Source organism: Pelecanus crispus, chromosome 2 (assembly GCF_030463565.1).
Source record: "Pelecanus crispus isolate bPelCri1 chromosome 2, bPelCri1.pri, whole genome shotgun sequence".
In the NCBI taxonomy this organism is placed as follows: Eukaryota; Metazoa; Chordata; class Aves; order Pelecaniformes; family Pelecanidae; genus Pelecanus; species Pelecanus crispus.
The window spans coordinates 151,902,239-151,926,738 of record NC_134644.1 but is presented as its reverse complement, the minus strand read 5'-3'; the positions used below and the strand labels follow the sequence as shown (position 1 = coordinate 151,926,738).

At 40.7% G+C, this 24,500-nt stretch overlaps 1 protein-coding gene across 1 annotated transcript in view; it reads right to left on the bottom strand.

The window, feature by feature from the left end:
* The window catches only part of GRHL2 (grainyhead like transcription factor 2), a 53,593-nt gene extending 31,912 nt beyond the window's left edge, over positions 1–21,681 (bottom strand). The window contains 7 exon segments of the mRNA XM_075705363.1: positions 375–469; positions 5,921–6,032; positions 8,532–8,688; positions 12,190–12,242; positions 16,419–16,803; positions 18,367–18,434; positions 21,415–21,681. Of these exon segments, the coding sequence (XP_075561478.1) occupies positions 375–469; positions 5,921–6,032; positions 8,532–8,688; positions 12,190–12,242; positions 16,419–16,803; positions 18,367–18,434; positions 21,415–21,681 (1,137 nt within the window).
* Between the last annotated feature and the right edge of the window lie 2,819 nt (positions 21,682–24,500).

Here is a 24,500-nt window from a genome sequence, read left to right as displayed (position 1 = left end):
GCAAGTAGGAAAAATACTTTTACTGTTTCTCAGGCTGGGCATATTTTAAATGGAAAATAACTGAGAGGCCACAGATAAGAAACTACACTGTGAGAGCCCTGCAGGTTTCCCTCAGAACTACATCTCTATTTGTCAGTGATACAGGTGTGAAGGCAATATCATCCTGACAGCTGTTACATACCGTCTTGCCTTTTACAGATAGCCAGAATCCCTAGGGTCAGTGGAAGACCATGGTCTACCTGGCTTTGCAGAGACTTGCTCACCTCCACCTACCCCTATGCTGCTTATTATTTGCTAAAAAGGAGAGAAGTGCAACAGTGACTAAGGATGGATGGTACTTATAAAGGGATACCATCTGCATGGCTTTTCCTCACCTTTGCCTCCTCATTGACATCCCAAGTAAAGGACACAGCATTGAATGCGATTTCTTCAATATTCCCAATGGTATTAAAACTCTCCTTGTAATCAGCTGTAAGAAATAACAAACAAACAAAAGATTCATGAAAAAGGTTTGAACTTTCTCTTTTACAATTTGCAGTACATCTTTGCTTTTTCAGCTGGGTTGTCTAATGCATCAAAACTACCTCTTGTGTTGTTTTTGTTGCATTATTAATAAGCTTAATTGCAAAGAGGTAATATACTGCAGCTTGAGTCTTATACATAGTACATCACTAGCTAATATTCTTGCAAAATACTGCTTGCTCTCAAAAAGGAATCAGTGTGACTGTAGTGGGAATGAGTGGGTGCATTCATTAGCTTGGCCAAGGAATGGCCAAAACTGGAAAATTAACTAAAAGCTACTGAAGCATTCAAAGGGACTGTTCAAACCTTGACATAAATAAATGACATTATGGAAATCCTAAAGAAGCTTTCTAAAAGGCTAAGAGCTATCACTGGAGGAAATAATCAGTAGTGTACATTTCTTGCCCAGCCATTTCAACTTTCCCAGGAATTACTGCACTGGATGCTGGGTCTGTATTTAAAAAAACAAAACAAAACAAAATCAAAAAACCCCACAAAACAAAGAACCAAAACCATGAAGATCCTTTCTCCAAAGTATGTATGATGCTAAAATAGCAAACAAACATAAAGTATTTTTAAATTGTCTGACTACAAAATCTGCACCTTCTTCTCACTTCTTTCCAAAGGGCTGTTAATATTATCGATAAGCTAGTATTTCAGAAGGAATGCAAAGCAAGAGGAAGGAAGTCCAGATTTCAAAGATGCTCCAACACCCTACGCCCCAAAAAAAACCCAAAACAGTGAGGGTGGAAAACCACGTAAGACAGACAACTTCCAGGTGTTCTTTATAATTGAAAAGAGGAACAAGCCCCCTTTTTCTCTCCCTTTGCCAGCCAGTTTAACACACTTTCTTCTTTTTGATGACAGATTAAGAGAAAGACCAGGTTTGTAAACAGGTAGTATCTGCTTGATTAACAGAACTTCCAGATTCTTCACGCAAATACATCAGCTCTCTCTGGGACATGTACATTTCCTTAGAATCCCTCCAGGGCTGTAATGGCTGTAATTGGACTTGGTGCCAGAGGGCTGACATTACGTCATGCAGCAATCTTGATCTAACATTTGCCCAAATTTGCACTTCAGAAGCATGCAGTTTCTTAGCTTTGTAACCAGTTATAGAAAGAGGATGTTTTTGTATTCTATAAATGAGACCCCCAAATGGTTTCAATATTCATGTCCTTTGCCCTTCTGAAAATAAACTGTTGGTCTCTAAAAAATAATTTCTAGGTAATAACTGTTATAAAATCATTTATAACAAAACCATTTCTGCAAGGAGAGTTATTTAACATTTCAGACATGCTATCAGTATACTTTTTTCTCATCTGAAACGCAGGGATGCTGGCATTTCACTGGGCAAGTGAAACTGTGTGCCTGGGATACATGAATGATTTTGGATACAGTAAAAATTCACTGTTCTGACCATAGGAACAGCACAAGATATTTGGTGATGCAGCAAGTGAACATGGTGTTTGAGAGGGCAGGCAGGCTTTTCATTCCCATCATGAACTCAGATCTCCTTTCTAACTGAAGTCATTGGCTTCACTATCTAAATTCAGTGTAGAAATGCAAATGAGAGGAATTAGAGGACACATAAGTAGTTTAATATGCATGTGCACACACCCACCCACCCCTTAAATTTATGATTCACCAGAAAGTGCCTCATGCAACTGACTGTTGCATATGGGCGTGCTGTGTAGGTGCGCTTTGGAAAGACATGAACAAGATGTCTTGTAAAGACACATGTTTTCTTCTGCTAAAGGGCTGTCAGAACCTCGTATCCCACCAACCTTACCCTTCCCCCAACACATGCCTCCGCTTCCTTAATTGCCACACACAAATCTCATGGGGTGTCTATGTGACACACTGTTTAACAGCAGAAGTGCATCCTATTCCCCTCAATGTACAGATAATTAAAGAAGGATCCTCAGTAGATTAAGAAATCATTTACATCCAAGGATATTTGAAAGTTGTTAGTACAACTACAATTTTTCCTCTTCTGCTGCTGTGAGTTACCAGAAATAGAAAATCAGGGTTCTTTGATATGCAAGAAAACGGCTCTACAGGAATTATATCCTCTTTTGTTGGTTAAACTGCACATTAAACAATGGCAAATTTCAACATTAAACACTAATCATTTGCATGCATTACATACCATTGTAGTAGTTTTTCTATTGTGCACATAAATAATACAAAATATCCGGCAGAAAAATATGGGCAAGGCTCTGGAGCACAAATAACCCCAATCTAAAGCTTCCACACCCACTCTTCATGTCCATGTTTGAACCTGTTCCAGTGTTTGTCAAATTATGGTACTGATTCTAAATAATCAATATTTGCTGCAATCTAGTATTGTATTCTTTATTTGACATTAATTTAAAAGGAAAAGCTAGTGATCAAATGTCACAGCACAGCACTGTGGAAAAGTCAGCTCTGCTGACTGAAAAAAAAAGGGGAGGGGAGGGGAGCCGCCCCCCCCCAAAAAACCCAGTGAAAGTGCCTCCCTCCTTCTTCAGAAAAATCCATAACAGCACATAGCCTAAATTCTGGAAAACACCTTTCCTTCTTGCTTATTAAGGTCAAGTCCTCAGGTTTATTCCTCAAGCACTAAGGACTTGCTTACATGTAAGGACATGCTTATCCTATTAATATCAATGCATCTTCAGACCCAGCACTGCATCTAATCCATTCAACCATCCCTCCTCCCAGGAGGTGCACCAGCCAGTACACAAAACAAATTAAAGCAGTGACCCCTGCACGTCTGGAGTGAGGGAACAAGTCACTCTGTTTCCTCTGATCTCCCGAATATGACTGCAGGCCAGAAGGCAGGCAGACGGACCTGTGCCACCAGGGAAAGCAGCACAAGCAGAGTCGTCACCCCTATCTGAAGGCTGAATAGCTGGACCCCAGAGCTAGAACATCCCAAATTCATTTGATTCGTTGCCTGCTAAGGACCAAGTCATGTTCTAGATTAAAAGTGCATTCATAAGCAATTAAAAAGGATTCACAGATGTTAAACATATGCTACAAACATTAAGTTAAAATAATATTAACAATTATAAACATCTATGGAACAGGTTACACAGATTTATGGCTACTCACAGTTTTAAAGGACCTAATACATGATTAACCCTTTATATGCTGTTAATAGTTGGAGTGAAATACAAAATAAAAGAGAAGTGGGGCTACCAGCAGATTGCCAGACCATCCCCTGAAGATAGGACAAATCTGATACACACCCCTGTCCTTAGCAAGCTTCTCTCACTGCCTGTTTAAATGGTTCTCCATGGCGTATCCTGGCATTTGCTCATCTCCCTCATAGACACCTAATTCTCTCCATTAACTACACTGGGCCTAGACACTAACAGTATTCCTTTACAGGAGCCCTTCAAGGATCTGAATTTTTAATGTAAAGGGAAACCTTCATAGAGCCACACAATAATTTAGCTTGGAACAGACCCCTGGAGGTGATCTGGTTCAACTCCTACCCTACTCCCGCTCAAAGCAGGACCAACTTCAAATCTGGATGAAGTTGCTCAGTTAGATCATCTGATGATAAAACTGGAAGATTTTGCTAAATGCAGCTTGATGCTTGTATGGGAAATATAGCTGGGAGCCACTCGGCCCTAATAAGCCCAATATCCACAACGTAAGTCCCAAAGAATATGAAATGTACTTCAGAAACACTGTACTTGGTAAGAGTTAAGGCCGTATTTCAGTTGTTCTCAAGAAAACACTATTGAGCAACATCTAGATCTTTCTTCTGAAAATGCTGTGCTCTTACAGTTCTTACGTCTGACAGGGAGTGCTATAACAGTAAGTCCTACTACACCAGGCTTTGCTCACGTTTGCAATCCAAATAAAGAATACGCATCGGAGTGACTCAAAAGTCAGCACAGACCTATTTCATCTCAAACCAATGGAAATATAAAAGACATTCACTTTAACACAGATAAACACACAGCTCATGCACAGGACTTGTTTTGCAGAGCACTATTTTACAGAGTATGCATCATAAGCTGACTCGTTTGGATAAGGGGACTGAAATGTGCTGGTACACCACGAGTGTGGTGGAGTCGCAGGGTGTTGGCACTGCAATGGAACGAGCTCCTCAGCGCATACCTTCAAAGGTATGAGCATTAGCACTGCAAGCTTGTAGGGACTAGCACAAAAAAACAGGCAGCCTTCAGAAATAGCTGTGACGTGGCATACTTGCTCTTTTAACGTGTCATGATAGGAGTCATTTGGTCTGCGGTGGAGGGTTTAATGCCTTAACTACCCCAAAGGACAAAAGAAAAAAAAAAAAAAAAAAGTTGGGGAAACAGTTCAGCCAGAACTATGATGATAAGACAAGAGGCAGAGAGGAGATTCAAGAAGAGCTGCTTTGACCAAATACACTTGACTTTAAATAATGCCAGCCTCAGTAGAGGCTGCAGCATTTGAAAGTCGAAAGGCACTGCATGAGTAGGACCACTTAGGGACTGATTCCCTGATCACCCTGTTCAATCGCCCCTGAGGTCTTGCAACATGGCTTCCCCCCGCCCCCGCCCCCGCCTCTGCCCCCTCTCATTCCTGCCATTCAATGGTTTGGTTCCCTCAGGCGGTCAAAACAAGATAGACTTTGACTGCTTTGGTCTTGCCGACTCCTTTAACTGGAATCTGCTGCAGATGGCTGCGTGTGTAAACTGCACGTGGGAGGGGAGAAGCGCTTGATGTCTAGACACTCCCACAGATTTCAACTTCAGGCTCCTTGGCAGCAGGTACGTGTTCTTCCTCTGCTAAAATCTCCCAAGCATGTGGATAGGGCAGTTGTGGCTGAAATGGGCTTGTAAATACCTTAGATGGGATGAACTGTAAACAGGTCTCTCAGGATAGCACACTAGAGCTCGCTTCTCCTTCACTTCTCTCTGGCACCAACAAAACTCAAAAACTGGGGGTGTAGGAGTCCTGTGCGCTGCCTTGCAGTCACTATAATGATGCCACCTTCACTTTCAGGCTGCACTTGCACATCAGACTAGCTAACACAACTGTTATGTGGGCTGCTACTGTTACTGGATCAAAGAGTGGATCAGCCTTTGAAAAACTAAAGGAAACAAACACTCTGGCACTCCTGAGGAGATGCAGACCTTGACTTCCCAGCAGCAGATGGTGGAACACCATTAAATACTCATGCAAGGGGCAGCTCTTCTTTGTGACTACTGAGGACCATTTCTTCTGCATAGTCTCCATCCTGCTTCATAGACCCCATAGCCCAGTCCTAGCAGGGATGAGCCATTGCTAAAAACTGTGGTAACAAGCCTTGCAGCCATTGCCAATGTATCCCACCACATCCCTGTGCGAGGTACCAGCGCCTTCCACATTCTGCAATCTTCCCTGAAACATCTGGAGATCTTACACTCACCAATGTCGAGGACCCTCTGTTTAGCTGTGTGTTGCCGAGAATGCCAGTATTTCCAGTATTTCAGCTGTTCGTCTCTGTTTTTATCCTCACTGAAAACGACCATGACCACGCTCTAAGAAAATCAACAGCACAAGTTGCATTAGTTAATATAATTAATAGTCAGAAACACAAAATTTATAATCTCCCATATGCCTGTAATGCTGATCCAGTCACCACCCTCCCACAGTACTCTGGTTGTAGAAGATTGCTGGGTTTTATTCCAGTCCAATTTTGCAATGCACTTAAAAGACTCAGGGCAGAAGAAGTGTAGTTTTAAAATAATGCAGGGCCTAGGATGATCTTCTTGATAGTCCAAATAACATTTAATTGTATTCTTAGATTTTAGAAGTCTAAATTCCCTTAAGTAAAAAGTGGTCATTTCAAATTCAGAGGATCCCCAGTTCCAATTCTGATCCAACTCCAGCCCAAGTGTTGGAGTTCAGATTCCCTGCCACTCTGGAGGATGACATTACACTGTAAAGGGATATGTTGTTATGGAGCTCAGGCTTGCTAGCTAAAGGCAGGACATTTTTAGTTTTACCATAAATAGTGCAAATACCCTTCTTGGTATCAGGACTCTTGCATACATGTATTTAATGACAAAATCAGTGTGACCATTTTGCTGAGCTCTTCAGTTCAAGTTCTGAATTCCCTTTGTTAAACTGTGTGATTCAAAGGCAGCAGATTGAAACTTTATGCAAAACTTCATATGAGTAATAAAGGCTTTTTAAAAAAACCCTGCTGTAGGCAAGCAAAACAAAAAACACAAAGCAGTGAAAGAATGCTCATACTAGGTAAACTGAAGTGGAAAGAAATCACAGAGAACAAAGAATTCACTTTTAAAATCCTCTTTTGTTCCCATTCTTCCTTTAACCCTGAGTCACCAAGCTCATAAAAAATACCATCAAGCTGTTTTATACGCCAAGGAGCTGGATCACCACTGATTCATGATCTACGTCCCTCCACACTGTCACCACCGTAACCCTTCACATGCTCTGTGACCTTCTCCATTCCACCTATAAAAGCTGAACATCATCACTGCGTCTTCCATGTCTAGCTACTGCGTGGGCACAAGGCAGTATATGCCATGGATGAGTCCCAAGTTATGCATATGCATACTGGATGGCCATCAGGTATGTGTTGGCTGGCCAGCTGATGCACTAACCAGGACTGGCAGTGCAGACTGTAGCTTTTCCACCAAGGGCAGCAGTAAACTTTTTCCGCTATGAACCACTTAGATGTAACTTGTAGAGGTTTACCTTCAAAACCTCTTTCACCTCTGTCAGGTTGGGATGGAATTGGCAATAAATTCAATAGTTGCTTGGGTGGGGGCCTGGCAAACAGAACATGATCGTGAAAGCTGTGTGTGGTTTCACATTCTTCTGTAAACTGTACATCCTCCAGAAGAAATGGTCTTGTCTCTCCTTTACAATTTCCACCCTTCTGCTGCCACAGCTTCAAAACTCATGTGACTGTGCAGTGAACAAGACTTATGAGGACTGGTTTTCAGCCAGAGCAGTGAGCTCCTGACTCCTGTTTCAGCTGTACAAGTGCTAGAGCTGGCACCACAAAGGGGGAAGGAACAGGTGGCTAGCAGGGAGAGAGACTTTTCAGCAGCAGGGAAGTCTTACATCAGCTTCAGCCAACAACGAAATGCCATCATCAGCCTCATGTCCTTAGGAAACCAGGCTAAAAATTAACTGCTATCCAGGTTTACAAATCATTGCCTCTCTTTAGGAAGAGTTTCTCTAAACTTCACGTATGACAGAAACATATAGGTTGTTGTCTGCTTCACTGCTCACGTTGACTTTCATTGGTTCCTTCGTAAAGTCACAACATTTTTACAGTACTTCATTTATTTGGATGGAAACACTTTTGCAGCCTCATACATATGCAGCCCTTCCAGCTTCAGGGTGAAATTTGCAGGGCAGCAACTCATTGTTCTTTCCAAGGTTACTGGGTTAGGATTTGCTTACTCAAAAACATTACCAGGAAAATCAGGAGGCCTGTTCACCAGGCAGATGTTGCTGAATACCCAAGCTCCAGTTCTACCCGCGGAATCTAAGATGCAAATCATCCATTTTGTCATACTTCTGGGTGAATATCAAGTGAGAGTTCACACTTACACGACATAAATTATTTAAAATTTATGTCACAAAGGATGGCTTCAATTCTTCACATTTTATCTGAAATGCATTGGAAAGCAGCTGCTGAAGTGCACAAGTGACTGATGAACTTACACAGCAGGTGCAGCAGTTCTCTGATTTTTTTCTTTAATCATGGGAATAAGTTCACCAATGTCAAGTGCAATACCTGTGCAATTACCATTCTGCCAAACCATAAACTGAGGCAGATATGTATATAATCAACTCATAAGATCACACTTTGAAAAAACTGGACCCCAAAATATTTGAGACCACCATCAACATTACTCTCCCACCTTTACATTGGGCGTAAAGATAAGCTTCGTCTGTCCTCTCCCACAAGAAAAAAAAAAAATTAAAACCCAACCACCACAACTGCATTTATCTGTAGAGCTCCATTCCCATCTAGGAAAGAAACTGGACTATACCCTGACTTTGCTGATGGGATGCCGGAAACATTTGTTGTCACCCGTCTCACTCAGGGTGATGGCGTAGAACTGTCCTTTGTTCAAGTAGGTCATGGGCCCCTCCCCTTGCTTTTGACGCAGAGATTTGGTAGCTTCTAGCGTATACTGAAAAGTGCTGCTGAAAAGACAGGGAGAGAAACAACAACAAAATCTGTATCACTTTCTCCTTTTCTGTTTGTCCCCATTGTTTACATATTTCATGCATCATATAAGCAAGGCATAAGAAGCTAATAATAAAATTGCAAGAAAAGATCACACAGGTATTTTAAAATGCAGTTTTCTTTTTTCAAGTTCATCAAATCTGGCAATCAAGCATAAAACCATCTGGACTGTAGGTAAGTCTCTTGGAGCAAAGACTACATTCTTTACTTTGTCTGAAAAGAACCATCATGAAGTACAAGGCTACATACCCCACAGTGAGAGTGTCAAATACCAGGAGGGAATTCAGTCTGATTTGCAGGAAATCAGCTACCTCCACAGACATTGAAACTTAGAAGTGTCACAGAAAGATAAATTAAAAAAAAAAAAAAAAAAAACCCAAAAAAACCCAGAATAAAACTTGTTGCAAAAGATGGATGCAGAGAATGGAAGGTCCAACTGCTACTTTCAGCACAGGGCAGAGAAGGAATACAATCTGAAGGGACAGTAGGTTCATTTCTTTAAAGACAACATGCAATCAAGGTTGTTAGGAGCCTTCTTTTCAAAATTAATTAGACAGAACGAAGTACCTACATTTAGTTGTATCTGCAATCAAGTAACCTCCCTTAGAAAAAGACAAAAATTAGAGAAAAAGAGAGTTTGCTCTTGTGTTGGAAGTCAGATTTTAGAAAAGATCCTCCTTCACAGGAGAACTTCTCACCTTTAAAGCAGTTCTCAAAACCATGAAAAGTTAAAGCTCCATTAACTGTTGAACTGTTAGCTGAACACAATTCTCACAAAGCCTCTTCCAGCCGCCTCCTCCAATAACAGGCTTGAACGATAATCCAATAAAAACAATGCCTGCAGCTCCTCACATTCTCTTAAATGAAAAATAATTTTAACCTTGCAGAATAAATCTTTTCCTCAAACTGCATTTGGTCACCACAGGAAGCTTAATGCAAGGAGTCACTTGCAGGATGTTCTCACAAATTGGAGATACAGGGGAAGCATTTTCGCAAAGGTCCTAATTCAGCAAGGTATTTAAGCAGTGCTGGAGTAGAACCAAAATGACGAGTATGTTGGTCCAAAACAACAGTGTATCCTTAACTTTCTAGGTCAAGCAAATACTCTGGATCATCATAAAACTACCATAGCAATATGGAAATAAAGGGAAGACAAAAACATTTTTAACTATCCAATGGAAAAAAAAAAATCACTAAAACACATGAGTAATAATATTTAAATCCCCACTTGAAGAGAAGGTAGAAGAAAAAAAATAACCTGATCCCACTGTCTTTCCATCCAAAGGAAGAAGTTTCAACAGTTTAATATCAATTATTTAGTTTAGTATCAATCATTCAATCAAATAAAGACAACTTCTAAGTGTTTCTTAGCTTATAAATGGAAATCCAGTCATTTTTCTAGTTGCTTGAAAGTTACAAATCAAAGCAAAACTAAGGTAAAAAGCAAACACTAAGCTATACCTATCCAACCCACTGATGGCAGTACCAGTGCTTCCCAGCAGTGCAGTTGCTGCGGACAGGAAGGCTCTCGTGCACAGTGGAAAGGCAGCATGAAGGGGACTGCAGTCCCCTCTGCTGCTGCCCACTGCGGTGTGCGCTGCCGCAGTCCCTCTGTCCCATGTGCAAGAGGAATAGAGGCTCTGTCAACGCTGGCAAGCGGAACGGCCCCATCCGAGTGGACTGGAAGAACAGAACCACTGCTGCTGCGGACCCATTATCCATTCCACTGCATATGCTTGTCCTGTGGATTAACCGCCCATTAGCCATGGGGGCACATCCTCTGATTTAGTGTCACACAAAGGGACTGCAGGTTGCGTGCTGCGAGGCTGCTGCACGATGTGCACCACAGCATGCTGAATGTCCTGGGAGATGCACCTGAAAACCTCTCACCAGACAGAAGGCCTAACGAGGATGTCTGCTGAGAAGGGCTTAGGATGAACCAAAGTCAGACACACAGTGTCTTAACAGAGCTGCCTACAGTCTGCCACGGTCTGGTCTTCTGTTTCCTGGCATTCTGCATGTTTCAGAAAGATGTCAAAAAATGCAAATCCCAGACACACTGCACCTGGCCAATTTTGCAGTCTCTGTGTGGTATCACTTGGGAATTTTCTTCTTGTTCCCAGCCAGCAATCAAAGTGTGCCCCATAGCAGGAGGATTCCTATTATCCTTAAAACTTATTGCAGTCACTGAAATGATTATAATACTATTCTGAATCTCACCGTGAGTCTTAACTAAAGCCCACGTAGTCGTTAAGGGATCTTCTATCAGGCTTCCAATTAGTTTCATATTCCCCACTTCTTTTTTTTTTTTCAATCTGAAGCTTTGATTTCTGAGCACCTATCACTTCCAGGTAACTCCCAGGAAAGACGTATTTTCTTCATGTGCATTTGGAGGTTTTGTTCTAATGTGGACCTGGGCCGCAGAATGATAGACTTAATGTCTGAGAATTGTTAACAATGCCAACGCTTCAGGACTCAATTTTATAAATATCCAGTGTAGTAAGTGAGCAGTCTTTGCTAAATATCTGTTTCATATGTACTGCCTATATAATGACTCCATTCTGAGCTCACTGCAGTTAATGATTGTTTTAATATACCTCAGAAAAAAGATCAAGCTGTAAGGAACCTCCACTACAGAAGCAGTCATATGCCTACTCCAAGAAAAATATGTAGGCATGTTCCTGTTTCTAAAGTGAGAGTAATCTCTCAGATAGAAACAGAACTATTCACAAGCATGAAATGAAGCATCAGCTTACAAATTTTACTGATCACAGTCTTTATTAGTTAAGTGACTCTGCAGTGTTTTCCCATGCTATGCATGCATTTTTCTGTGCTTAGCAGGGAGGACACTATTCCTTTCAAATGTCAGGTTTTGAAACTTTGTTAAAAACTTCTTGGAATTCTTAGGTTAGATAATTCATTCACATTATTTTATAGGTACACATGAAGTCCCACAACAAGCAGTGTAAAAAGACAAGAGGGTTTCCCAGAAAACCTACTAGGAGTAACTAGAAAAAAACAGAAGGGAAAAATAAACATGGGAATTCCATAAGGTTGGTGGAGCCAGTTCAACTATCCTGGACATCTGACTTGTGCATCCTGCCATCCTGAAAGGTGGGGAAGACTTTTCATGACCTGGCTGTCAAAGCTGTGCCCTGTTACCTGGGGAACCTCTCTTAACACTTTTAATCTTAACACTTTTTAATCTCCGGGGCTTCAGAGGAGCTACTAACTTAAAACAATGCTGGGGGAAGATAATAGATGAAGATATAAACTGGTCAGATTTGAAAGCTAACAGGTGCAGGAGAAGAAGGGGAGAGTGCTGCTGGGCAGCATCAAGAGAGCCCTGCAGGTGCCCCACGGTGATGAAAGGGAGGGTGGGAAGCAGACACAGGCAGCCTCTCCTCAATACATTCCTAGGTGATGCCAGTCAACACAATTCAAAGCTTATGCCATACCTTGTTTGTTCGTAAATATATTCTTCAGCCCCCACTGACACACTGCGATACTTCTGAAAAATAAAAACAACAATTAAATATAGTTTAATACAACCAAAATGCAAATACCAACAAAAGTAGAATTACATTTATTGAAGGACCCCTCAGAAGGGGTCGTTAAACCATTTAAAACCATTCATCATCATCCATTTAAATCATCCAAAATCATTCATCATCAACCACTTAAAACTCAAAATCTCTAAAAACTGGAATGGACCCTACATGGTCTTTACACTAGAATTGACAGAGATAATTCATTTATGTCAAGCTTTTAGAGTTTTTTATAACCCAACTGCTACAGGAATGTAGCTGAAAAACATCTTCTGCCTTATTAAACTCCTTGCCTACACATTAATATATTCGAAAACAAGCCTGTAAAAATGTACCCCATCTCAAAGATAAGTAGATTTTCAAATGAAATCATAGTTTTCCTAGAGACTTCACTTTTTTTTTTGTTTTGTTTTATTTAAAAATATGTCTGTGGTCAGCTGACCTTAAGGCCTACAACAAAATGTTGACAAAAATTTAGATTGTTATACTGTCTATTTTGAATAGGAGTGGTGACACAGGCTAAGAAGTATTTTACCTTCAATATAGACTCTGTTTGAGAGAAACGCACACTTTACCAGATGGAAGGAGACCTACAGTCACTCTTTAAAAAATGAAAACACATCTATCAAAAAAAAAAATTACATCAAGAGGTTGAGTTCTGAAAAAATGAAATCTTTTTGCACAGACTAAGCACGCATTTGTACTCTGTCTTCCTGAGCAAATGAGCCCATTCGTACTCTACTATGTAAACTTTGCTGCTTCTTCTTGGCTTGCCTTTTGCCTGAAACATGTTTTTGCTGATGTCTCTCTGATTCACTGATGGATCATTACATTTAATCTCCAGGATTTCTTTTGTGATCACCAGTTAGCAATTAAAAGCTGTTTTGTTTCCAGAAGTGTCAAGTCAGGCAATTTTGAAAACAATTTTTAATCTTACCCTATGCACAACTGTGTCACAATAAATATCCAGTCAGATACTAGTTAAGTGCAAAGGTATTATGTACTGGTTAGGAATATTTCCTGAAGATCAAAAGTCAAGGATCCATGAGCAGTAGAACAGATAAGCTAAATACTCCAATAAATCTGACACCTGAGGGGTATTACAATAAAGATAGTCCCGTATTAACATGCTAGTCACATTTAATATGAAGGCTAGAGGTTGACATTGTCAAAAACATTCAATTTACTTACCTATCCTTGAAATTTTTTTCTATAAAGGACTAATAAATTAATCATAGCTAAATAAGAATATGAAAGAGATGAGAAAGGTATATTTACATAATTGTTTAAATTGTATCCAAAAAACATAGCAAGTGATTGACCAAAGTGTCCACTACCACAGGGATCTATAAAAACTCAGCACTCCTTCAGTATAACAGAACTAAGTCACTCAATAAATGTTTTGAAACAATTTCTAAACATGTGTTCATAATGTGTTTAAAAATTGAGCAGATATCAGAGCAAACCTACTGCAGCCAAACCCAGCTATTCTCACCAAGTGAACAGGAAAACTAGTAAGAGCAACTGTATTCCTGCTTTAAACACTAATTTAGCAAAAGTTTCTCTTTTGTTATGTTTTCACATTTTACCTTATGCTGTCCCCACACCTGCTTCATATAGCTGTCCCTACACAACAGCACATCGCTGGAGAAGCCATCAGAGCTCTGCAGGAGTGAAGCATATCCTGGGATTTGGGTACTTGAGAAAAAACGAAGGGACAGGCTAAGTGTTGAGTGAAGCTGCAGCAGGGGGGAAAGCTCTTCCTGCTCCCGTGCCACAAGCATGTGAGTGTTTGGGGCTGGAAGGCCACTAACAGTGGCACACACCTCACCTAACAGCTACAGTTAAAGTTAGTTGTTCAGTCTCCCTGTACAGTTAATAGGGGAAGTGAAGATGGAGAGGAGTGAGTGCACCTGACAAACCATTCCACCCACTTTTGGCAATTGGATTTGAACTGCTTCTTTCTCCACAGACTGCACAGAAAGCCTAGATGACAAGTATCATACCCTGTTATTAACCAATCAACTTAAAAAACATGTAACAAACTATTACCATTGTAACAAAATTACCATAACATGGAGTTTGGGATGCAAATTATTACTATTGTAACAAAAATTACCGTAACATGGAGTTTGGGATGCAAGGCCAACGTATAGATGTAAATTCCCTTTTTACCTCCAAGTTGAACAACTTCGCACATTTAATTGTATCAGGAATAGTGTGGCCAGCAGGAGCAGGGAGGTGATTGTCCCCCTGTACTCGGTGCTGGTGAGGCCACACCTGGAATACTGTGTCCAGTTTTGGCCCCTCACTACAAGAAAGACATTGAGGTGCTGCAGCGTGTCCAGAGAAGGGCAACGAAGCTGGTGAAGGGTCTGGAGCACAGGCCTTATGAGGAGCGGCTGAGGGAACTGGGGTTGTCTAGTCTGGAGAAGAGGAGGCTGAGGGGAGACCTTATCGCTCTCTACAACTACCTGAAGGGAGGGTGTGGTGAGGTGGGTGTTGGTCTCTTCTCCCAAGTAGTTAGCTATAGGACGAGACAAAATGGGCTCAAGTTGCATCAGGGGAGGTTTAGGTTGGATATTAGGAAAAATTTCTTCACAGAAGGGGTAGTCAAGCATTGGAGCAGGCTGCCCAGAGAGGTGGTGGAGTCCCCATCCCTGGAAGTGTTCAAAAAATGGGTAGACGTGGCACTTCGGGACATGGTTTAGTCTAGTCTGCCCTTAATTGGTTTAGTGTGGACTCGGTAATGTTAGGTTAATGGTTGGACTGGATGATCTTAAAGGTCTTTGCCAACCTAAATGATTCTATGATTCTATGATAGCACTTTGCACAGCGCAAACTGGCTGTTTGGGTAGCCCTCAGCAGTGCGTCCCAGAACAAACCAACGTAATGGAATCGCTCAGCTACAGCACTCTGGAGAAAGTAACGGGTACGGTACCACTGGACTCGCATGAAGAGCCATTTACCAGTAACAATGAAAAGTAGCTGAAATGATGTGATTTGATAATGCAGAGCAGTGTTTCTAATCCAAGGTTTGATCTTACTGATTTTTCAATGGCAAGCTAGATTTCTTCATTAATTATTCATTTAGCTGACCTAAATGTGTTCTACCTCTGAAAATGGATTCCACCTCCAGACATCCTGATCTATGATGCTTGTGTGGAGACAATTTACTTTTCTATAATACACATACACAAACACACAGTAAATTTCTTATATATTTAGTCAGAGTAACTCAGCCTTAATGTAGCTTGGCTTGTACTTTTGTTACATTTACAATTTCATAGATTTGGAGGAGAAAAATCCGAGGAGAGTTTTACCACCTAATATCTTTAACTATTTGCAGAGGTACTGTCAGCTTTAAGTAATTTTTACCTTTCTACATTTCTGGCTTGTTTGCGTTATTCTGCAGCAGGCAAAAGCAGCCAGAGGGTACTCACCATATTTAAGCTGACTGTATAATTACTTTGCCTCAGCATAACTGTAAAATACTTACAAGGTAGCTCCTTGTCTCTCTTCTCCTCCTCAGTCCCCTACATATGCTTGCACCTGAGTCCTTCCCTGCCTGTTAACTTCTCCATTCCCCTCTAGTCACCTAATTCTACTACTTTTTCTCACTTGCCCATGTTAGAGAGTAGAGCTTAGTGCAACAGACAGCTTCTGAATAAATTACTCGGTTTTTTCTAGCAGCAGAGGCTGACACTGCTCATTTGCACTTTCAGAAGAGCATTAACAATTTCCCAGTTACAAAGTGGCTGCTATTTCTTACTGTTATGGTCTGAAGGCAGATCTTGTTAATGGAAAACAGATCTTCTTTCAGAATGGCAACTATCCTCTACTTGACACAATATCCCAGAAAACAAAAGATCAGTATCTATTATTCTCAGAGGTTCCAATAAACAACTTTAAAACTGTCTTCTGAAACTCCTCATGATGCTCCCCTATAATCAGAGCGCTGACTGACAGGAACACAGCAAGGAGCAGAGATTAATTTCTTGAAACACCTATCACTGTTCTTCTAATGGCTCTTATGGACAGCTCAAACCTCCTTATCTTGTTTACAAGCTCAAATCTCCTTATCTTGTTTACAGCTTTTTATTGAGTTCTTAGATGCTAATTTGAGGTGAAAAACTTACTTCTGTTCCTCCATCTTTGAAGGTGTCGCTATATGTACTGTCAGGAGTACTGCGCTGGTCATCTTTGAGATAATTTGTATGGGGAGCAATGTTGGACACTTCATATGGTTCAAAGATAACCCCTCGGTGCTCCTCATTTTCTCCTCTTGCATAGTGTGCTTGTGGGGTCATAAAAACAGGGGTGAACTCCTCTGCTTTAACTACAGTCACTCCAGTCCCTGTGATGGGCGTCGAGCTCCCAGACATGCTTGTGTTGTATTCCCTTTTGGATGACTCCAGAGGATCTTGGTTCAAGGAAAGGTTAACCGGCACTGTCTTCAGGACTTGCACACGGTTCTCTCCCCCACTTAAATTACTCTGAGCTTCCGTGGCATTAAGACAATTTCTGTGAGACAAAACCAAAAATGTTATGAACTGTCCTGATAGAGTAAATCTCCTCCTTAAATAGCTTAATGTTCTTAGATGGCAGGGAAGGAGATCTTTCAACTCTGATAAGCCATTGCCATAAGAAGTAGCACATTAACAAATACTAGGCAAAAGACATCATGAGGCAAGCAGAGAGGTCCAGAGCTCTTTAACAGCTAGGGAAAGATAATACATTTGATTTGACCTATAATTGGTATGACTTGTTACAATAAATTCTGGGTATCTGGGGTTGCTTTTGCCTTGGCTTATAAATTGGATGCAAAATCAATCCACCAGTGCAACAGCCTTTAGGCACAAAACAAGCATAAAGATTAAGGTGAGGTATGGATTATTCTCAGTACATAATTTGCATATGAAATAGGCAGAATATCAACAGCAAAATCCATACGCTGATGCATGCTCTTTCAGGCTATTGACAGGCCACTACTGTTTGTGTAACTCTGGTACCAATGCTCTTCTGAAAGAGCAAGCCCATTGTATCAAGGGTAGATCAGTAACTATAGCGGCTGCAAAGGTAACCTCCAGGAGCATTCCCACGTCTACCCACGGTTGCTTGAAAGCAATCTGATTGCTGATAGTTGCACTGACATAAAATTGTTAACTCGTAAAACTTTTAGTAGGTGTAACACACTGCTTTGTTTTCAAGCAGGAGATATGTTCTGACATTACAGTTCCTCTCTCTTTGCTTTCCACTGAAGGCCAGTTTTGTCAATCACATTCAACTTAGGAATTTCTCTGGCATTCACAGAAAAAAAAATTACACTCAAAAAAGTTTCATATTCTGTTTTGAAACAGTGAATTTATACTAGTAACTATTGAAACTTTCACCTTACACAGCCAGTGGACATGATCTAAGGCTGTCCCGAATTAGCTGCATTGAAATAAACCTTGTGTAGCTTCTCCACTAGAATTTTCCATGAAGGTACCTTCCTGTGTGTAAAAACTTAGTTCTTTCTACCTAAATATACACTCTTTCTTGTCCACAAGCCTTAATAAAGGCAGAAGTCAGCTTTCTCTGACTCTTCAAGTCACTTTTAGCCTACAGAGGAGGGCTGAAATCTGAGAGGAGTGAGAAAAACATTGTGAGCGAATTATTTTAAGAGTTACTTTATTTGCTTCTGGGCAGACCCTAAGTTATGTTAAATAAAACTGTATAAATCAGGTTACTGAGGCCAAACTACTCACTTTTTGTTCTAGAAGAAGAAAATTGAAAGAAAAGCAGCCAATAGCCAACCGTGAATATAATCTGATTTTACTAATCTCAGCAGCAGAAAAAAACCAAAACGAAACACAAACAATTCATGAAACATTCTGCTACTTTGCAAATTGCATGTTTAATAATACTGTTCAATTTTTTTAATAAATTAAAAGTAAAAAGGAGTAAAGTTTGCTTCCCAAAACAGTCTTCATTCTTTTATCTTTTGGAAGAAAACCATAAACCCTCAGGCTATCATAGTTCCTTCAGTTCACAAACTGATCACACTGTTAGTAGCTGGGTGTATGATTTTGAATAATACTGTACCTTTTATCTTGGTCTTCTTGATTATCACTCACTTTGTTAACAGACAACAGCCTTTTATCTCTGGGAACCTGAGAACAACACCAGGCATGGGGTCAGGTAAATGCAACTGTCAGGTATTTGCAGCTTCAGACTGCTCTACTGCAACAACTAGAAAAATGTAACCGTATCAGTGTTGTCTAGTTCACAGGTGCCAGGAGCTGTTTTTCTTTGGGAGACTGATTGTGAACAGAAAGATAATTTCCAAAGGGAAAAAACGTAGGGATTGTTTTCTTTTCTAGTTCTTGTGCACACAAATCTGAGCAAAGCACTCTTTTATATGTCCTTATCTTTGGAATATCAAGTTAGGTCAAGCTATCTCAAAATCAAAGCTTATATTCCCAAACATGCACACACACACACTTTTCACTGAATAATAAAAGATGAGAAGGAAGGCATGATGCTTTGATGAGGACTGCATGGAGACCCTTTTAGCTGAGAGAAAAAAGGGGTTTCAATTAAACCACAAGCACCAGCTAAGTCCTCCTGTTACAGAGCAGTCTGGAGGGTGTAGGACTCGTACCCAGGGGAAGTTTGTGGATCCTTCCCTTTCCTAGCATGGGGACAGGTCAGGGCATGCTAGCATGTCATCAGAGAACACCAACTTCTGCTTTGCTGAGTGCATCAGCAGCCATCAGAAGTAAAAATCCAGTCAAATCTGGCCCCTCAATAAGACTCAAAATTGACACCAAAAGTGACTTAAAACATTTGTCTTCCCACATACCGGTTTCCTGGCACCAGCATAGATAAGAAATCACCAAGGGCAACGTTGCTGCCATGACCGTATTTTTTTTTCCTTGCTGAACCAGCAATTTGGGAGCTAAAACTTCTAATCTATCTTTTACAAAAGAAAGTGTATCTACTCCATCACAGCAGTTAACTCAGGATTAAAGAGCAAGAATGGACCTAAAAATGGGCTAAAGCTGTGCTTTTTATCTTTAAATACTTTAAAGAAATATCAGGAAAATATCTGAATTTAGAAGAAAAACAATACTACAGTGCATTACAGTAGCCAAGGTTAACGTCAGCTGTATCTGCAAGACAGCAGCAGAGTCAGAGCGCGCTAGCCAGAGCCTTTCCTTCTCTTAGGGACATCCTCTCTCCCTATTAAGCATCCTGTTGGTTAAAAAACCCTTTCATACATTTTAGAAGTGGGATCCAAGCCACGGGTTGCACATGTTGATTCCCCTGTTAAGATCATAGATTTATCGCTGAAGGAGGGTTTATGTTTAGGTAAACATCACTACAAGAAAAAGGAAAAGGAAAAAAAATCAAAACAGTTAAGTTCAAATAATTCCTATTGACTGGAAAAAGTACTTCAAAAAAATTACCCAGCATGTCAGAACAAATGAGCCAGATGATAAATAAGGGCAATTCGAGAGAGTCTTGTGCACTGGAAGTCCTCCTCTATACTTCCACATTACAGCACAGATGTTTAAGTTAGGTTTTAAGTTCCTGTTTGAGAGCATCAAGAAGAGTTATCCTTTTCTCCCAGTTTAAGACAGAAATAATTATTATTGAATGCTGGAAGTGGCTTTGAGATTAACACAGCTTATTCCATCTGAACCCCAAGTCAACTGCCTGGGCAGCCATGTCTCTTAGAACGTAAGTTTTGAGAAGGAAAAGGACTGTTCTCTGGTTTTATCTGAAAAATCCAGCAGATTAATGAACTGCTACATACAAAGGTATTACTAAGACAGAAGCCAATGTTCCAGATGCTCATACACACCCTGAATTTCACAAATCTGCATTAACTTCACAGACTCTGGCACTGTTGTAAATCTGTCAAGTAGAGAAAAGGACCTTCATTCTCACTGGGAAAAGTTTTTCTCTACTGACAACACCACCCAAAAAGAAGGAACATCTTGAAATATAATCAGCAAAGAAATTAAAACAATATTTAACCATAAGGTTAGTACATGGCAACTTGCCTACAACCCCTTCTCCTGAACACTCATTTAATGATCGTAGTAGAGACTAAAAAGAACAGCCCGTTCTCTAAAAGCATTTATACTAATAAATACTAAAAGCAAAGATTTTTAATTTTAAATTTCCATTCCTGCTACTTCTTCATGAATTACGAGGGGAGCTGGCATTGTTCTGCTGGCTTTCACAGAAGATATCTGTCCAATGCAGGCATAGGTGGTTTCAGCAGTACTGAGATAGTTTAAGTGAAACGAACAATTTTATATTTCAGTGCTTGGTAGGCAACACTGACTCCATTTGCAGAGTACAAAGGGGTAGCCTGGGTTTCAGAGTGAAATTTCTGCATGACAGAGATGCACCCTGTAGGACTCTCCTCTGATTTCAGCAGAAATCTCAAACATTGTTCTGCTTAAACACTATGAAATACACGAAAAAGAAAGCTGGTATCAAAATGGTAGGTAAAGCCCTGGGCTTAGAACCTGACATAAACTGAAACTGTGTGTCAGTACTTCCCCTATCAATTGACTTAGATCTCTGTCTCTGTGTCCAGCTCTGTTTCTGTCCTCCACCATTCCAGGGCTACACCTCACTGTATGTTTGTATACAGCCTACTGCAATCATTATACAAATAAAAATAACATGGGAAACTGTCAGATGAGAGATACTCCAGTTAAAGAACAAACTAAAACATGTGTGAAATGAAACAGAAAAGCAGACAAACCTATAGATGGACAAGGCCTCCTCTTTTCCACTTTTTAAAGAATACTGCAACTATGCAACCACAAATAAAAAGGGGGCTTATTCATCCAATGCTCTTGCAAAGGAAGACGAAGAAAGCTATGCTCACAAGGAAATCATGGTTGCAAATTTAATATGGGAATACTGATTTTGTTTTTTCTCTCCAGAACTAAACACATCAAAACAGCCTCAGACAGGCTTCCCCTAAAACGGAAAGGGTGCTTGATGCAAGTAACAGAGAGAAAACAAGATGCAGCGACTTCTGTCTTTGAAAACTGGCTCTTTTGATGCCTCTTAGAGCAGTCCCCTGCTAGTGCAGCGGGGAGGAATAATGATGGAGTTACCTACTTTATAATAGTCATACAATAGGCCAAGAGCAGCAGCACTGTCCTCATCACCATTTATGCTCATCATAGCCTTGGTAGCTGCTGTTAGGGGATTCTCCAAATACGACTTCCAGGCTTCATCTTCGCTGGTGTAGGCTCGTCTGGTGTTGAATGAAGTGTCATTTGGCACTAAGGCCACAAGTCGCTTGTTACTGCATAGACAGGAAGAATAAAATGGTGATCCAGAAGGGATTACTTTATTCACAAGGCATGTTAGAGAACATCACATAGTTCAATGAAAGTGATATGATTACATCAAGCAAGCATCTCTCTATTAAATTTGGTGACATAAATATTTATCAGTATTAGGTAAATTAAATGTGTGCAGATCTGTTGATAATAATTCAAATGTATTTTTACTAGTATACAGATAGAGCTATCAAAATATTTTAAAACTACTTTGAAAAAAAGCAAGTAACAATATAAGAACATTTTGCCCCAGTATTTTTGTTAGATGTACCTTTGATTAGGGAAAAATACATTTCACTGAAATCAGTTATAATAATAAGACATGAATGAAAAAAAAAAAAGAAGAAGTATTTAATACTAATCTAGTGTTCACCTAAACTGAGTATAGTTCAGTATTTAATAAGGGTACACCTTATAATTGAGCTATTCTCTGCTTTTGGAATGCAATTTGTCTGTAATTTCAGAGAGGTCTTCTGTAACAGGACATGAGCAATGGGTCCAGTGGATGGAGCAGAAGTCAACATATTTTGCCTCAAATCCCACTTTATCACTCACCACATCTAGTTTCAGACCCATGGCAATACACACAAGACCATTAGTAAGTGGGATTTGCAGCAGAGCAGTTTCCTCCAGCCTGAAAGTGGTACAAACTGGCCAGTGCCTGTGTATATCACAGGAGAGGCTGCTGCACCATGGCTATGGCTGAAATTTCCAGTATAATGGAAACATATATGAAGACGATAGTACCTGCTTTTGTAAAATGTTCAATAAACTCATGGATAAAAGAGCTAGGAAAAAAAAAAGTAGCATTCCGATTACACAAGATAGTAGGCAAACACATTAGGCAAGGAAATAGTGGAGCGAGGGGTGTGCTGCTTATTCCATGTTGCAAGAGCACTGTCAAGAATTGTGGCTCAAGTTACAAGGATCACGATGAAACTTTTAACACATTACACCTCACAAATTTGAAAGCTGCAAAGATGGCAGAATAACTGAATATACTGACTTAAAACTAGCAGTTATTCCCAGTGACCTTCATAAAACATTTCTTGCTATCTTCTACATAAAAACTATTCATTATTCAGTCTCCTCTTTTTGCTCTCCCCTACCTGCAGCGGTGCCAGCTCCACAGACCTAACCCAACCAACTGCTGCTGTTGCACAGAGCAGCATTCAAACACTGTGCAACCGAGCCTTTTATTTGATTTCAGAAATAGGATTTGATAAAAGCACAGCTGAACCCACGCGGTAAACGCTCTCGGACGCGGGGAGTGTGTCTTGCCTGCAGCCCCCAAACCGCGGTGACCGGCAGGCTGGGGCTTCGCCCAGGGCTCCACGCTGCCCGAGCACAGCCTGCATAGTGCCTGCTCCCATGTTTAAGGAAGACGAGGGGGATGGTGGAGATTATCATCTCTATGGTACAGAGCACCGTTTACAACTTACTTTATTTAATGAAAAACAAAATAATCTGTCTGGTACACAGAGCACGGTTTTATGAGCTCTGTGGGGGAAGAGAGTATTTCGTAGCTTTCTATCACAACATACAGCCAACAATTACAGTTCAGGTTATATTTTCCTTTCATGTAAAATATCTGGATTTTTAGAAGCTTCCTTTCTTTTTCAAGGACCTTTCTTTCTGCCTGGCCTTTTGCTGTCTCTTCCAAAGATCTTTGTCCTTCTTGTTAGCACATACACATTTGTGTCGTTACAGGTTTGCTTCAGCAAGCAAAGCTGAAGCATAAATTAGGAGCCCAAGGAAAGACAGAGAGAACTGCGAGGTCTGCTTGCCTTTTCAATACCTTATTGTTAGCAACTCAAATCAGATTTGCAACAGCCCCGCTGTTTGTGCCAGAGGTAGCTGAGGGCCTGTTCCCACTCTGGAGTAGCCAATTCTCCCTGGCTCAGAGGCAATTATTCCAGGCAAGGATTCTCCTTTCCTTAACAAAGCTCCCCTTCAGCTAAACCTGGGCTGTTTCACCGCATGGGCGGCTGCCCATTGCAATGCACAAAATACCACTCGCTCTCCTTCCTGTAGCAATCTTCCCTTACAATCAATAACTGCCTTTTGTTACTCGACGCGCTCATAGCCATGCGATAGTCATAACTGGTTTATGAGCACTACAGCCAGACTGCGAGATGCCCTTTAAAAACACACCTTTGAAGAGTTGGGCTGTGCTTGTCTGCAGAAATGCTGGAAGGGAGGAGTCAATCTCTGCTGCTCTAACTTAGTCAAGACAATCTTAAAGCAATGAAGAGTGTGCTGTCCCTCAGAGGTGTTGTATGCGATTGTGTTGTGGAGAAGCTAAAGTAAAGGGGATAAATGCTCTAGGAACAGCCACTCAGTAAGTAAACAGTCAGGATGGCTGGAAAGACACAGGTGCATAGACCTAGAGCCTCCCCAACATCTCCTCAGAGCCCATTTTCTCTAAAACCCAAGTTTTCACATGTAAAAACTAAATATCCGTCTCCTCTGGCTTGAGAGATGGTCTGCGGCATAATCAACTGACACACTCATTGTGTTTACTCTGCAAACAGACTGAAACAATAGCACTAAGAAAAATAAAAAACTTCCTCATCACCCCCATCCCTGTAATCAGCTCTGTGGGAGGTTAATGGTCAGACCTAATTATCATGATTTAACATAGTCACTCATTTCAAAGATTATATCCAAAGCAGTCAGCCAAAACAACTGCGCTCCCTTTAAGAAAACTTCTCTATTAGTTAAGGTCATTTGGATGGGAGGGAGGGTTTCTCTTCAGAAATGAGACTTGCGTGTGCACACACATTCCCTTTCCTTTTCCATGACTGCTGAAACTCCAGGACAATTTCAGCCAAATGTGACAGAGGAGTAGAAATGTCC